This window comes from Accipiter gentilis, chromosome 12 (assembly GCF_929443795.1).
Source record: "Accipiter gentilis chromosome 12, bAccGen1.1, whole genome shotgun sequence".
Classification (NCBI taxonomy): domain Eukaryota; kingdom Metazoa; phylum Chordata; class Aves; order Accipitriformes; family Accipitridae; genus Astur; species Astur gentilis.
The window spans coordinates 19,983,414-20,000,000 of NC_064891.1; the positions used below are offsets into that span (position 1 = coordinate 19,983,414).

Sequence of the window (16,587 nt, forward strand, 5' to 3'; positions counted from 1 at the left end):
CACTACCACAGATCACTTCTGTCCTGGTTTGGTTTCAGAGAACTCCCTCCTAAGCAACCAGCCCACCTAGGCTAAGTGGGCCTGATTTGGAGCTTGTTTTCTTTCTCTGAGGAACAGCTAGGCCATAGTCTCCTCTTCCTTCTCTACTGCTGCAATCCCATAGAACTGCAAGCTGCCCCCTCCTTGCAGGTATACCTCTCTGTTGTAGCGCCTTAGCACTGGCCTTCATTTCTATAAAGGTCTTCATTTCAAGGCCTTTCAAAGGTCTTCATTCTAAAAAGCCCTTTCAAAAAGCCTGTCCTTAATAACCCCTGCTGTGGGAAAACTGGATTTTAAAGTGGATTCAGAGTCCCCATCTAAGAGCTTTTAGACTGAGACTTTGTCTCTACTCAGCATGAAGATAAGTGAGTGGATGTAGAGCAGGCAAAATGCCTTAGAGCTGCGGTCAGAAACCATCTCTGCATTCAATTCCAACAGATCAGAAATATACAAACAATAACTAAATATACAATCTAAATAGTATAGTGGCAAACTAGCAAACCAACCCTGTATGTACGCATCCACTGTAAAGTCAACTCAGTCGGTCGGTCATAAGAAGAGCTGAATGAGAAAAAAAATTTACAACTCCATCTTTTTTAACTCTGCTGTACATTGGACATGACCTTTATCCTCCTCCGTGGCTTGGGCCCTGGTGAGGTGGACATTCCCATTCTGGGTTAGATCCTGTGCTGCTCGTTGCACTGATGCTGCGTGACAATCACCTGCTGAACAAAAACACCTATCTTGTTTGCCAGCCAGCTACATGCAGGCAGCCTTGGTTCCCACAGAGGTAATTTCTTAAAGCAAAGGAGAGGCTTCTACTCAGGAAATTAAAAGGGTTCCTCCGGCTGAGATAGCAGAGGGCACACACCAGTAGTTCTGGCATACCCCAGCAGAGGGCAATGGCAGATGTACATATGCATCTGTCACTGCAAAGCACCCCTACAATATAAAACAAAGTTCTCCCCTGCCTGTCAGATCTTGCCACAAGCTAGGGAGTCAGTCCGTGCTAACAAATAGAATAAAACCTATCTAAGGCTGAATCAAGGCCCAGCAGAAGATCTGGCAGCACATAACTAGCCAGCAGCGCGAAGAAAGCTTTCCAGATCTGTCCTGAGTGACAAAAGTCTATCAAGTAAGGAAAGGCCTCAGCAGGATTTTCATTGTAAGACCAGAAAACACATGTGGACTGGCTTTCTTGCTGTGCTCTTTTAGAGAAAACAAATAAATGAAGCTATATTTCTTCTTTGGCACATCCACAAATGCAAACCAGAAAGACTAAGCTGGAGGTGGTTAGTGTGGAGGAGGAAAGGGCAAACAGATAAGGTGGAGACTCAGACATCAGGAAAAACCTTGGCTGCTTTATCTCTGTTCATGGAAACATTTTCACTTTGAAATCTTAATGTTAGCCTTCATGTCCTTTTGAAAGGGACAGAAAGCGATTCAGAGCAGAATTTGTTAAACGTATACATACCTATAAACGAGAGCTACAATTTGAGGCAGTTAAGCCGGACTCTCTCACATTGGATTTTTGCACTTCTGAGTATAAAACCCTGGACCTCTCAATTTGGGGCTGAAAAATAGAAACGTCCAGAACCAGCAACCACTGTAAAAAAACACCAATAAGATTGTATGTCATGTGCACCAAAATGCAGCGACCATTCATTAATTATGCAGGCCCGCCACAAAAGCATGTAAGAATATCTATTTTGACCAAGGAAGGATGTGAAGAAATGTTTACAAATCCTTTCACGGCAATAACCATAAATAACAAGTAAACAGCGACAGGAGCAACTGCTGCTGTAATATTGCTGTCATTTGTTGTGCGTGCATCAGCAGGCGCTGCGAGGGGAAATGACTGTCGGAGGAGAAAGAAATATGTTGCCAAGCAACACAAGACCCCGGCCGGGGGACCCCCTCCCCTGCCCGGGAGCAGACAAAGGTTCACGGGCCCTCCCGGCTTGCAATGTACAACCGCTCCCAAAGCTAAGCTGGCATCCATCAGGGGAGAGTGGACACGGGTGGAGCGAGCGAGCAGGATTGGGGATGAGAGCAGAGCCTCTAACTGGCGAGGAGAGGCTGCCGAGACCGAGAGAAGAAATGGCTATGCTGCCAGGGAGGGATACAGAAAGGAGACGAGGGGATAGACGGAAGCCAAGCCAGGATGGAGCGGCCGACCTGGGAGCATGGCTGAGCTGATGGCACTTGGATCAACATCCCCCTCCGGTGTGGAAGGGCTGGACCTGACCGGGGCTGCCCCGGCTGGAGAGAGAGATGGAGGAGCATGGCAGAAGGAAGATACTCTCCAGGGTTTTTTTCTTTTCAAAACATGCCTGTGTAAATATGGCACTCACAATAGCAACTGCTTACATTATTTTTCTCGAGGGAGCTGACGTCTAGGTCCCTGAATGCTCTGCGACCTGCCAGATGGGAGGAGGGTGCAAACCCTGGAATTCAAAGCTCAAGGGCGGCAGCCAGGTACCTCCTCCGGTCCCTGTCTCTGCCATTAACCTCCTCTGTTAGCACGGCCAAGTCACGCAAGACTTTCAAATGAATCTCAGGGAATCAGGCATCCCACCTGATAGAAATATGGGAGCAGCTGAATGCAGAACTACAGCAGGCACCTTGGAAAACTGTCAGTTTTCCAATTATGACAATCGCTGGGGCTGCTACCTTCCCCTGGTAGCTGGGGTCAAGCAAGCATCACTCTAACACCGAGAGCCAACATTTACCAATAGCGTCTCTGAAAGGCTGAAGATGCAGGCAATAAATAATGACACACAGTTGTGACTCTCTGTAACGCAAGCTGCGATGAAGAGCTGGCCAAGCTGGAGGGCCTGGCTTGCCAGCTACCCGAGCGAATGCTAAGATCTGCCTTATCGCCTAAAGGCATCGGATAAGGCTGAACACGAGCACAATTTACCTCCTACTTCCTAAGCATAGCTGATTCCCACAAAGATGAAATTAAACTTCCTTCTATATGTGGATGAAAAGATTCCCTCGAGCTGAAGTGGTTCACTAATTAAAATAGCTCTTTGTCCAAGGTTAGCAAGTTAAAAAATAGCAAGTGCTACGTTGTCACAAATCTACTAGGTGTTGTGAAGGGAGACAAGAGATGTACAACCAACAAGTCTCCAAATCTCTTGCTGAATCTCCATTAATCCCTTGCATTCCAGATATCAGAGCAGTCACGCTGGCCTGGGGATCTGCTTCCAGTTGGTCAATAGCAACAGGAAAATCTTTAAACCTCCTTTTGATCCAGACATAAGTCGTGCAGGATCTGCATCTTGCAGACCAGCCCTCCGTTCTCCCAAGGCTACCTGCTGCAAACCGGAGATACGGTACGCAGAGCCAGCGGGACTGCGCGGTGCAGGAAGTATTCTAACGTCTGGAAGCACCGCTGCCTCCCAGCTCCCATCACTTATTAATAAGTTGTTATTCATTGCTGAAATGCTGCCAATTTGTATTATACAGGCAGTCAGGCAAGATGATCATATTGGTCCACAGCAGCTTTAGCCTGTGAGTGAGGCGTGGAGCGTAAGCCACACTGATTTCCATAGGGTGAAGAATCTGGGAGAGCTGCTTCTGATCTTCAGGCACAATCACATGCACTGACAAAAGACACGTGACTTTGCCTAACTCTCTCCTCAGACATTATGTGACTGGAAGGCCCAACACATCCCGTCTCCAGGCTGGTAGCTTTTGCAGCACATATTAAATCTCTCACAAGAAAAGTCAAAGGAAAGAATGGGAAATAGCTTTGTATACCGCATTTCCTCCTCCTCTTCTGCTGAATGGGAGAGGCAGGGTTTGCAGAATTCCCTTCTTGTGTTAGGCTGTACCTCTTCTCTGAAGATTTACCGCTTGTTCCAGAAACATTCAGGTTAGGAGGTCTGAGACATGGGAGGTGAGGAATATTCAGTGTCTACCCAGTTGTATGCCCCGGGTATTCTCTGATCACCATAAACACACACAGCTTTTTTACAGGGCAGTGCAGATGTGCTTGTGCGTGCACCATTTTCCTGAACAGGTTCCGATAATCTCTCCCAAGCCATTGCACTTCTGAGCTCCTCAGAGCTGAGAACAGGTGAAGATATTTTAAGAAAAAAAACATGTTTTCTAACAGAAAAGCACCGTTTTAACAAAAAACAACCCCACATTGTAATTACATGAAGGTACTTATAATAATTTAGACTCCTCTTTTTGCTGCTACTTTGAAAGCCTGCTATGATTATCATGGGATATTATGCAAGATTGGCACAGTTTATGTTTTATATACGTATGTAAAAATATGTTATGCTCTATTGCAGTCCAGAATTGCATCCCAGATATGTTCTTTCAATGTCCAAAGTAAAAAAATGTAATGATACTGAAAGGCCATAAGAAAATCCGAGAGGCCTGTGGGCACGCAGGCATGCGGGAATTTATGTGCATATAGCAACTCACATTAACACTGACAGGAGTTAAAGCCCATCAATCTTTTGCACATCCAGATGAGAACACCATGAACCAATTCTTTCCTGACTTATATCCAATATTGATGGAGGTGACATAAGGCTGCAGAAGGTGCAGATCAGGGAAGAATCCAAACCTCTGGCTACTACTCTATTTAATATTTTTTAATCTGCTCTGCCACCACCATCAAAAATAGTCTGATCTCATGCCACCAGTGACCAGAGGATGGGGATGGAAAATGAGGATCTGTTTTATCATTTGGTAACACTGCCACAAAGCAGGGGACTCTGAATAACCAGAGCTTAAAATAAACTGGATAAAATGGACTGTTCAATCTTCCTCTGAGGCCCCATGCAAAGTATATATGAAACAACAGCAGACATGGGTTACAACTCGTATTTAGGAAGTAGAAATAGGAACATTTGAAGTAATAAATGTATTTTCTTCTTCTTTCACCTGTTCCATAGTTCTGAAAATTTAAAGCCTGAGTATGACCCAGTGCCACACAGGCCCAGTTCTTTGTAATATATTGTTGAAAAGCAGAATAAATTAATAAACCGCAGAACTCACTACTGTTACTGTTGTAGCTAAACTGCTTCTGACACAGGAGCCAGCCTCATACATTGTAATAGTCTTGATTTACCCTATAAACGTTTCCAGTGAAATATATGGGAGTTCAGATATGTTTTCCCTTCCAGCCAGAGGAGCTTCTTTGTTCTTCAGAGCCTGTCTTCTAGAAGTGTTTAAAAATAAAAACGCCGCACTGCCACTTGTGACTGGCCTTTAAGAAGTTACACCCCAGCACAGACTGAACACTGCCTTTTGCAAAGCTCTTTTCAGCTCTTCCAGAGACAAAAAATGAGCAGCTTTGACAGTGTAACTCCATTAAAGGAGCTTATTTGATCAGTCTGGTTTCACGCTTAAAATGCTTTTGGTCTCACTACCCCAACCATCTGCTCTCTCATGACAGCAGTTCTGCCACCCTGCTGGGATTTGCCTTTGCTGCTGGTCAACAGGAGCTTCTCTACAGAGAGAAGAGCCAGCCTCTTTGGGAAGGTCTGCCAGGGACGCACAGGTCAGCAAGAGGCAGGACCACTAATTTGCCTTAAATCCTGGGGCTACGTAGATGCCCAGCGCTGACACATAGCTGCTGCATGAAACTAGCAAGTCCCGTCCCTACCCAATGCCTCAGTTTCCACTGCTGTAAATTACGGTTAGAGAAATTCATTTTCCCTGGAGAGCACACACACAAAGTACAGTGCAGCAATAAAATACCACTGTTTCCAGATGGGAAAGACCTACGTCTGGTAAGATACCACCAGTATCTCTGTCTTCACATTACATTTCACTGCTCAGAGCCTCTGTTCTTGCTTTGGAGGCAGCTTTGGACAGCTGCAAAAAACACATGCATTTACAACAGCAGAGATGATAAGCAAAGCACATATGAAATACATGCAAGTGAATGAAATGCAAAATCAAATTACATTCATCAGGAGCAAGCTGAGAAATCAGCCACAGACAAGCTGTCAAAATGTCCTGACATAACTGGAGAAATCTCTTGGTTGATTCTGGCATCTATTTATATATTGGAGCTTACACACATTATAAAACTCTGGGCATCTGAGGTACTACTGTATTTCCACAATCACAAATAAACCCAACCATGTTTTGTATATGATCCAATTTGCTCTTCTGGGGAGGAAGCATAACATTGGCTGTGGTCTACATATGACTAAAAGTGTTAGGCAACTACAAACTCTCTGCTACCAGTGGAAGGTGAACAGAGTTTTAGGCAGACTCTGGCTCAGCCATAATGGACATGTAACTTAGAATATTTCTGTGGATTTAGCCCCCTGCCCTAAATTGTATTCCTGCCTACTTTTAGGTCAATCTTTGATGGATTTTGCATGTCCATTGCCATTTCAAAATTCACATCCTTTGAATAAAGTCAGAAAAAACCCCATAACTTCCATGTCAGCTGGTCTTGTGGTTTTAACTTTTCAAAGGACCAGCTCTATCAGAGTTTTCCTTCACTTCCCTATATCACCAGGGTGACAATGCTGTGAACACTCCTAAGCTAGCCCCTGAAAACATAGACTGTGTGGTCAGAAAGCCAACCCAAACTACAACAAGAACCGCAATTAAAGCGCATAAATCAGCAATCAAAGAGTTACTAAGCCCAAACGTTCAACTACTGTTATTACAGTGTATCTACTCTTGCAATCTTTAGAAAGAACAATATATTGAATTAATACCCAAGAAATAACCTTTTAAAATTTGGCAAGGTAAAATAACTGATTTAAAGTCCTTTTTACATTAGCCTTTAAAATTAGCAAATTTGACTAAAGTCAATGAAATATCCCACTTTAACTTCAGCTGGAGGCAAAGTGGATAGATAAACCTGGAGTCACAACAAACATTACACTGGTTTTGTTCTAGTGGTCTTATGGGATCATAAGGGCTAATAATATTAAGCTTCCTGTTAGGGCTAGCTGATGAAAAAAAGTTCCTTGAGAGAATCTGCCCCAGTTTTAGGACTAAGCATAAGCTGTAGGAAGTGTACTCCAGGCAGTAAAATGAGGGGAGATATTTCTTTCTTTCTTAGTTGTTTTACCCTTTGAACTATCCTGAACAATTCCTTTCTGCATGCTGACTACTTTGACTACTTGTAAAGTGGCTGTCATGTCATCTGTCAGAGCCTAAGTTGTACATTCGGCAAAACCCGTAAATCAAGTGTAGGGACAGTACAAAGCCCCGCTCCCCCCTCGCATCTCCTGCACCTGCTGCTTTCGAGTGGTGCTACTAGTGATGGATGCAGACCTTGCTGCGCTAGACCCTGTACAAACACAGAACAGAACAAAAAGTCTTCGCCCCCAAAGAGATTGCAACTGAAATCTAAGACATAAAAGAACAGCTGAATCCACAGTGGCAGGAAAGGCTGTTTTTGTTCTCTCTGCGCTTTCACACAGGCAAGAAGCAGGCAGGGCTGGCTGACTGTATTTGAACTTTTTCAGGAATGAAAAATGGCCATAATTTTGCACTCTTGTTTTAAAAAGTTAGGCAGTTTTATTTCTAAGGCAGACCTTTGTTGCAATGCTGAAAAGCACTATAATTCTCCCACCTGTTGTTTTTCCTTATTGCTCACTCAAGCTCTCTCTTCTATGCACACATCCTGCTTGCACGCGGAAGCTGCTGGGAACATGGCTGGTGATTTAATTTTTCTTGCGGCTGTCTCTCTTCTTTCCGCCTTCCAGCAATGTAAGATCTGTGGGATTGCGTGGCTGGGGCTTGGGGAGGTTTCCACTGGTTCTGAAGTACCGGAAATTATTTTATGATAAACTGGCTGTTCTGTAACTTTAATTTCTGAGAACTCGTAAGATTTTTCTCACCGGAACATTGTTTACCCTCTCTGTAGTCTGAGAGGGAGTTTGCTCAGTGGGGCAGATTACTTTTCCCTGTGGGAGAAACTAATTTGTTTTCAATTCTATTTTGTTTGCTGACTTTTTGGAATCGTACTATTCTGAAAGCTTGTAACTAGCTGTAAAGTTACCCCAAAGCCACATCGTGTCTTGGTTTCAATTCCTATTTAGGCACCTATACAACTGAAAACCTCAAAAGTGAAAGTAAATTTGTGAAATCAAGTACACCAATGCTTGACTGAAAGCGCTGTAAAAACTGTTTCCTGAACTAGAGATATATGCTAAGTATCTGAAATTAAGGAAGAAAGCAAACCTTTACACAAGGCAGCAATAATATGAGATATTCCATATTATGTCTTCATCATTACTTTTCTTCAAGATCTAAATGGATTATTTTATCCCCTGCTGATATGCCTCTGAGAATCAAGGACTAGGGAAAGAAGTGGGCAAGTCTGAGATGCTCTTTTTTGCTGTCTATCAGCCTAAAACTGCAGTAGCATTTTTAATGTTTGCCGTTATTTTCTTTGAAATGTGTTGGTTCATATAGTTGTGTTTACACCAGGAGAAAAGATACATTTTGAAGGTATTTGTGCTATACTAGTTTGAGACTAAGAGAAAGTTAAAAATAATTACTGTCTTTTTTTCAAATATCTATAGTACTGCCAACTTATCTAGCAAGCTATCTATGTGGCTTGATTGTTTGTTTATTTGTTCTGAAAGCCTCAACTACTGAAATAACATTTGTACCCCCCAGAAAAAAAAGCTTGAGAATGTGACACTTCCAGGTTAAAAAGAGCCCAACACAACAGAAAGCAAATAAAATGAATCTAAAATTTACATTCTCTTTTTCTGTCATCAGATCAGCTACAACATACCCTTGTGATCTTCACAGAACATTTCTATCTGGTAGCAAAACCAACCAACCAACCATTATTCAGAAAATTACTGCAGTTTGAAAACTCAAGGAATTGTACAGATACAGAAACTGTGAAGGGAGGGGGAAAATACCTATGTTCTTCCTTGTGAGGGTTAAGCCATATTAGTTAATCTTAGTTAAAATCACAGAGAAGACAAGATAGCCTGGGTTTTCATTTACACTGGCAGTCTGACATCAAGCCCAAAGAGAAACCTGTGTAAGAATCTGATCTGCTGATCTGATTTAAATCATCACAGCCTGGCTTACTTTCAGCATGCCTTCTAGCACGAGTAAACCAACACAGATTAATTTACAGGAGTTCAGATGAATGTTGTGAAACCAGCACCGTAAGCATGTGTTATAACCAGTTCATGTAATGGGAGTAGCGCAGCTGTGAACAAAATACAGACACCATACACAGCACTGTTTACAAGTGCTGTTTGCTCTTCTGTTTATTCTGCTGAGCCTCCGGTCCTGAGTTAGGAAGGTGCTAATGGGCAGTAGGACCTCCCTGAAGCAGTGTTGGAAGTCAGGTTTCACTTAGCAGTCATCGGAGGTACAAGATTTAGTGTCTCAGAGCCATTCAAAGAATCAGGTCAGTGGAAGATTAAGCTGTGCAAGAAATGCTCTAGGGTAGAAAGAAAGAGCAGAAACAATGCAGGAAGTGGTTTCCAGTCATGAATCCAGTTTTAAGCAGCTAAGATTCACTTGAGAGATTAGGGTTTTGTAGACTGATGGGAAAACAAGGGAATCCAATGAAAGGACAGAATGAATTCCAGTCATTGATACAGGAGAGAACAGGGAGGACCACAGTCCCACTACTTCTCTGATTTGAAGCATCTCTCTGAACTAGCACCTTTTAAACCCACTCTTAGTAATTGCAGGATCCAGCAAGACATTATTAAAAAGTATTTGATATCTTTTTTAACGGTTGTTAGGCCAGGCCATGCAAATTAACATACACTAACATACACAGTGATACAGGTATCAGCTTTTCTACAGGCTTCTTAACACATACAAAATGTTAGAGAGCAATGTTCCTTGAAAGCCTGCTTTGTCCCGTATTTTCAGAGCAAAGATATTAACTCAGTAACCATAAATGCCACATAAAGATGAAAGCAAAAAAAAAAAAAGCGAACAAAGGCAAGTCAAGCATACTTTGTAACTACCTCAGTCATGTAATTTAGCCTGCTAGAATTGAACAACTTGATACAGGGGGAAGAAAAGGCTATGAAAATCTTTACTTGCTCCTGCTGCAATGCTTTCTGGAGTCCTCATGACAGCACCTCCAGTGGGTGGGGCAGAAGAGCCCTCCCATTGCTTTATTATTTACTTTAGCCCTTGTTAAACCATAATCACAAAACTTACATTTGGAGTTACATCACTACTTTCCATTCACCAGAAAGGAACTAAAAGGCAAGTCCTATGCAGTTAACAAAAAAATACAGTAATTATTCCTCTCCTGAGCTCTTTTCGAGTTCCTGGTTGGCACCTGTCTTGTTCTGCACACCAGGCTCACCTTTTCTTTTAAGGTGTCAGACATGATTCTATTTCTTCTGTTACGCAGTGCCACAGCTTGTTTTTCATTGGCATATAAAAGCCCACTTGTCCCTAATAGAAGCAAAGGTCCCGTCAATCACGGTGGAAACCACTAAAGAATTGGATTTTATGACAGTCAGCTGTAGTACCGTACTATCACAACATGCTTCTACGTATGGTTAACCAGAGTCTCCCATGCGCAAATCTCTGCCCCCCAAGCTAGAGCCTTGCTGACCAAGCAATACTAAGGGCAAATCACATTACAGCTGAGGCCAGGGTTATACCATGGCCTTGACGATTTGCTTTGGTTAATTGTACTGAACAAACAAGAACTATTTGGCCCCTACAGTGCTTTAATCTTCTTATTTCCCCCAGTAAGTTTATTTTGTCCAGCATCTATTCAAGGCTTTTTTCAATTGACTTGGATGCAATGAGCCACCTTGGCTTGCCTTAGTTCCTCAGTAGAAAAAAAACAGGTCCCAGACTGGTTGTAAGTATTGAATGGCTCAGTGCGGCCAGAAAAGGAGGAACACATTGCTGGCTGAAAACACCATTGCACAAAACACTATGGCTCACCTACAACTTTGACTGATAAGCCAGGCAGGATTTGCCAGCATGTAGCATTTGTCATAAAAAATAGATCATTCTGAGGGCAACAGAAGTTAAAAAGCAACTTTTCAGTTAAGTTTTCCAGGAAAGTATTTCTCAGAGGCAATTCTTGTGCTTCTGTGAGTTTCAGTCTCCCTGAAGTATGTTACCTAAAACCTCCCCGCTATCATTCTTCCCTTCTGAAAGGGTTGCAAGGTGGCAAATGACAGATGAATCCCCAGGTATAACAAGATATGTGTGGTTGGGAGCGGAGGAGGTCTTGCTGGATGCAAATACAATGAAAGGTCCCATATACCTGCCTTACAGAGAGATAGCTGAGATGCTCTGACTAGCCTCTGGAGAGAGAGGTTAAGAGGTCACTTGAACACAGCCCATAATTACTTATATGAGGAGAAGACAGATGGGAAAATGCTTTTTTGGGAAAAGGCTTTGGCCACAAGGCTAAGACATAAGAGGTGCACAGGGCAGCACCACTAATATCTCTAGCTGTATTTTAATGCCACTGCTCCCAGAAGGGAGGACAGATGGTGTGCTCTAGGCTTCCCCCTTAGACAAGTCTTTTCACTGAACTCAGGTGGGTGCCTGGTTTCTGGATCCAGGTAAAGTTTAGGTACAAGGTAGATAGCAAGCTTCTCATACAGGGTGGCTATGACATGGCCAGAAAAATAACTCCAGGTATCCAGAGAGTTTTAAAGTCAAACAGGGTGATGCCCAATAGCTCTGCTGCATACAGAAAATTGCTGTCTGTGTATTCCCTTTTGTCCTTGCGAGCCTCTATTCAACTTTCAGGGTGAGACTTCTGCAGTGAGGACATCAGTAAAATGAGGTATACATATACACGTCAGAAGTGATCCTAGAAATACAGGTCAGAAGCACAGAGATAGTGTTTGATTGGTTTGGGTTCTTTTTGGTGAGTAACTGATATTTAGTCACTGTACAGTAAGTAATCTATCTTTTTCATGGCATTGCATCAGTTCTAAAAAATGTTTTTTACAAGACAGGTAAGTACTAACAGCTCTGATCAGTGGACGTGAAAACAGCAGAGGTCCTCCAACAGACAGCTCTCAGAGCTCTCCAGCAGATGAGGTGGAGAGCAGGAAACAGGCTACAGCCTCCCCAGTTGCAGCTTTCTGCTCTTTCCAACATACTGAATTTTGAGAGTCCGAGACTATAACAATAGATGGAAAAGCATGCACTATAAGATATGGGTAAATAACTTTAAAAAAGTGGCCACCAGATTTTTGTTTCCAAAGACTGTAATGCTGCCCCATACTTCAAAGCATCATAGCTCTTAGTGTCAGTAAAACAAAATGACCATATGCTATTCAAACAAGGAGGGAAGTGACCTCCATCAGTGCAATTTGGTTACTGAGATACTGCTAAGGCAGCACATTGCCACTGTAGAGTGACTAGACTGCTCCTAGGCTGTGCACTTCTAGGATTCAGATGAGGCAGAAGGATATTTAAGTCCTAGCTAGTGTAGCAAATGCAAAATGAGAATGAAAGTATTTCTGAAATAGAAGTTTTTCCCCTTCCTCACGAGTGTCACTCTTGAAGATAAGATCTAAACTTTTGTAGGGGAAAAACTAGTTCATCTAATATTGGTTCTCTTTCTGTCAAATGAAATGGAAAGAGCTGAAGAACAATGATCTCTATTAAAAAAATTACTGACGTGTTAGGGACGCAACCAAACTGAGGAACTGTGTAATTCGTGAGCCCCTGTTTTTCTTGCAGGTCATTTTGCTTGGCTGGTGGGGAAATCAAGAATGAAGCACAAGGTCATGCCCCCAGCTGTCACTGGAGCTCCAGAATTTGACAGAACATTTCGTGCACAGTAAGTCTGGAGACCATTAAGATGGTGGCAATGAATAACAATTCAGTCCAGAAAAGAAGCAAAAACATTATCTTAAAAGGTTACCTTTTCTTTGCATCCTTTGCTTAAAAAAAAAAAGAAAAAAAGAAAAAGAATGAACAGATCACTTTTCAAATGGTTCAGCTATTATTTTAATGGTAATGGGGTAAATTCAGCCCATTTAAAACAGTCACTGCTCAAATTCTGATCAAAGTAGGCAAACAGATTACCCAAACCTAAAGAGGGGCTGTGAGCTAATTGATTGTAACTTAGAGAATTCAGATATTCTGGATCTAGCAGGCTGTGCTATCTGTTCTTGGACTGTGGCTAACACCAAACACGTGGAAGACAAGAGCACAGAAAACTCTGTCTTCACAGTGGATAGTGGTGGAATAGTCTGTCTAAGACGACACTGTTTTCCTAAAGGGCTTCAGTTTGTGATTAGCTAATGACCCTATGCAAAAGTATTTATATTTATTTCAAATCACATCTGCTGTAACTGTAGTTGTAGTTGGATAACAATAACGAGGCATAGAATACATTAGACAACGTATTAGATAGTAGAATATGTTAGATATAGAAGGTTGCCTAATTTGTTAAAAAGAAATTAATTCAGAACAATCAAGAAAAGATATCCCAACAAAATACTGGTGGGAAAACTGATGATGTCCACAAATAAAGGTGTTATGGTCCTCGCCATAAGAAGATCTATCATGTGCTGCCTGTGCCTTATAGCACTTCATAAGGGCAGCTGGCCTCAGCAGATCAATCCAAGCTGCTCATGCACAGCTCTGCACCTCCTCTTGCAGTCCCAAGAATGCTGACCCACAAAACTTGCATACTGAGTATGGAGATAAGTGATTAACACCACATCCATGTGCGGGAATTCCTGCCTGCCTCTGCTGCACAGGCACTTGATTTAGGATTATTTGTCCTATTTATTTCCATGTAGTTGGGATCCAGATCCTTGTGTAAGTTTAAATACCAGGGAAATATTTTAAATAGTTTGCATTTGAGACACAAAGAAGAGAATTTTTAAGAGTACCTAATGCTGGCTTGACTGTGCTCCCACTGGATTCGATAGCATTAACTTTAGTGGCAACAAAATGAGGCCAAAGCTGTTTCTCCTTGAAAATCTCACTCATAGTTTTTTTTCTTTCCAGACTAATATTCTTTCAAATTTATTCTGCAGGCAAAACTGTGTGGAGTTTTACCCAATATTCCTGACTGTCCTCTGGACTGCAGGATGGTTTTGTAACCAAGGTAAACACTTTTCGTTTTTATCTTGAACTGAGAAGTTTTACATAAGTTTTTAAAACACTTTAATTTTATCAGGAGATAAATGACTGTAGACATCTTTTCCCCTTCTTTTAATTGCATTGCCGCAGCATAACCTTCCTCGAAAAATGCTCAGTGACACTGAAATCCTCGCTTAGTCATGGTGTTTCACATAGCCCTACCAGCTATCACTTCTCTCTGCAAACCAAGGAGCCAGTACATGGCACATTTATCACACATTCAGTGGATTTGCAGGGTGAAACGTTCAGAAAAGCAGCTCCGTAGATGCTTCCCACTAACAATTATTTGCACATTATGGGACAATTCTCACAGGACATCAAACTAATCATCCCTGGGGAGGAGGCAGCCTGAAAAGGCTCAGGTCAGAACACTCATTCCTGTACCTGGACCTCTGGCTGATGGACACAGAGGTCAAGCCAGCAAACCTTTGGGTTTTTACATCCCAGATGAGTGACACCACCACTATGACTTGTTTCTTCTGGGACATAGCATTGAGCACTGAAGCACAGTCATAACAGCAGCATCTCCAGCCATAGGTATTGTACTTCAGGTAGACAGCGGGGACTCAGGAAAATCTGTTTTCTCAGCTGCATAGCAGGGGAGTGGGTTTTGGTCAAATGTTCTGAACTCAGACACCACAGAGCTTTCATACCTCTCTCTCTGTTGGACTTTCCAAGGTGGGTCTGTGATGTCTCCTAACAGTGATGGGGTGGACTCCCCTAGAGCTAGAACTTGTGACAGAGCCTAATTTTTGCATTCTGTTTTATCAACCCTTCCCCAGCTGATGTTTTAGAAGCATGAAGTCTGTGGGCTGGAGAAAGGATAACTAGCTCATGCCCACTATACCTCTCCTTCCTGAATGACTAGCTTACTTCTCCATTTTGTATGTTTGCTCCAAAACAGAATTATTCTCTTCTAGCCAGAGTCCCATCTCCACTGCAAATCCAATGTAAATAAAAAGTAGCACCACGCAAGTCAACAAATCGGATAGGAGATAGTACATGTGCTCATAGACAGACACTCGAATTGAGGAAAATGACAGTTGCTAACCAGCAACACAGACGTGCTGTCATATGTTAGAAAAGAAGGATTATGTTAACCTCCTCTTTAAGTCATTTTTTCAGCTGAGCATCTCCCATAGGTATGTTTACATGAGTTAATCCAGAACACAGGAAAAGCTGTCCTCTGTAATACTCACTCGCACGGTTTGAAAGAACACAAAATTATCCAGCTTAGTCCTGGATAATACGACTGACCTACACACCCTGCTCCATCTATCAAATGCAAGTGACTTTATACTCTTCCCACAGGGAGGTCAGAAAGCTAACTTCACTACAGCTTTCTCTCATGTCCTTGGATAAAAGCTGCTATATAAATGCAAAGCAGGTTATTAACAACATAAATAAGATTCTCTTCCCAAAACAAACACTCCCCTTTAGCATGAACTGCCATAACAATAGAAAATGACAGCACTGGGTCAAGCCACAGTGCTCCAACCCACTATCCTGTCTCTGGGATAACCACCAAACCAGGGCAAGGGGGGGAGCTACAGATTCCTGTCAGTTCTTGATATCTCCTTTTCTGGGAATGCTTTTAGACTTTTTTGGACAGTCTATGCCCACCCCTATCTGTAAACCCATATCAAGAGCCTTCTGTAGTGAATGTTTGAGAATACATATACCTCTTTTGAATGATTCTTTCCCAAGATAACTTCCCAGGGTATGGGTAGCTATGAAAATCCCCAGAGCTATACAACTAGAAAACATAACTGAAGTGTCTAACTGTCTACAGTCCTCATTTTTTAGTTTTCTAACTGTCTGTGTGTCCCCCCCCCCTTAATCTTTTCTTTTTTAGAATTAGCTTCCTTTCTGGGTGTGTTGTATGTGTTTGCCCGCTACAAGTACTTCCATGGTTATGTACAGTCTGTGAAAGGAAGGTAAGGAGTTACCAACTGAATGCAGGTTAAAAGCTCCAGGCTGCGGTCTGAAGCTGGGCTGAGAGCCAAGGACTGGCAGTGAAAAGTGACTATAATTGAAGCAACATGTGTAAAGTGTCAGCAAGAGGTCTGAAGCGGAAACCCTCAGGGAAGAGGGCTGGCTGTTACAGTAGAAGCCTAGGTTAAGATGTGCATGTGCTACAGGTCACAAGAGAGAAAAGGCTTGATGCTCACCTTGTGGGTGCTCACTTTGTACTGAGCATATCGGCACCCAGACTCAGAGAGGTCTGAAAACAGAAGCACAATGTTGCAGCTCAGGACTGCTGCAGGATGGGACACTGCTCAGGCAAGGTTTGCACCCTGCCTGCCTGTCTGCTGTTTTCATTTTTCCTCAGTTTGTCACATTAAGACCTTTACTCTAGCCATACAAAATGCACTAAAGGAAGCAAGCATATCTGGCCTTGTAGGCTGATGAACTTTCACCACACAGATAAGAGAACACAGCTTCAGATAAGCATACGTT

At 42.6% G+C, this 16,587-nt stretch overlaps 1 protein-coding gene across 1 annotated transcript in view; it reads left to right on the forward strand.

Annotated features, from left to right (window-relative positions):
- The first annotated feature begins 7,639 nt into the window (after positions 1-7,639).
- MGST2 (microsomal glutathione S-transferase 2) overlaps positions 7,640-16,587 on the forward strand; it is an 11,689-nt gene continuing 2,741 nt past the window's right edge. The window contains exons 1-4 of the mRNA XM_049815010.1: positions 7,640-7,752; positions 12,712-12,811; positions 14,022-14,092; positions 15,983-16,064. Coding sequence (XP_049670967.1) covers positions 7,656-7,752; positions 12,712-12,811; positions 14,022-14,092; positions 15,983-16,064 — 350 coding nt within the window. The 5' untranslated portion in view covers positions 7,640-7,655. The remainder of the gene's footprint in view (positions 7,753-12,711; positions 12,812-14,021; positions 14,093-15,982; positions 16,065-16,587) is intronic.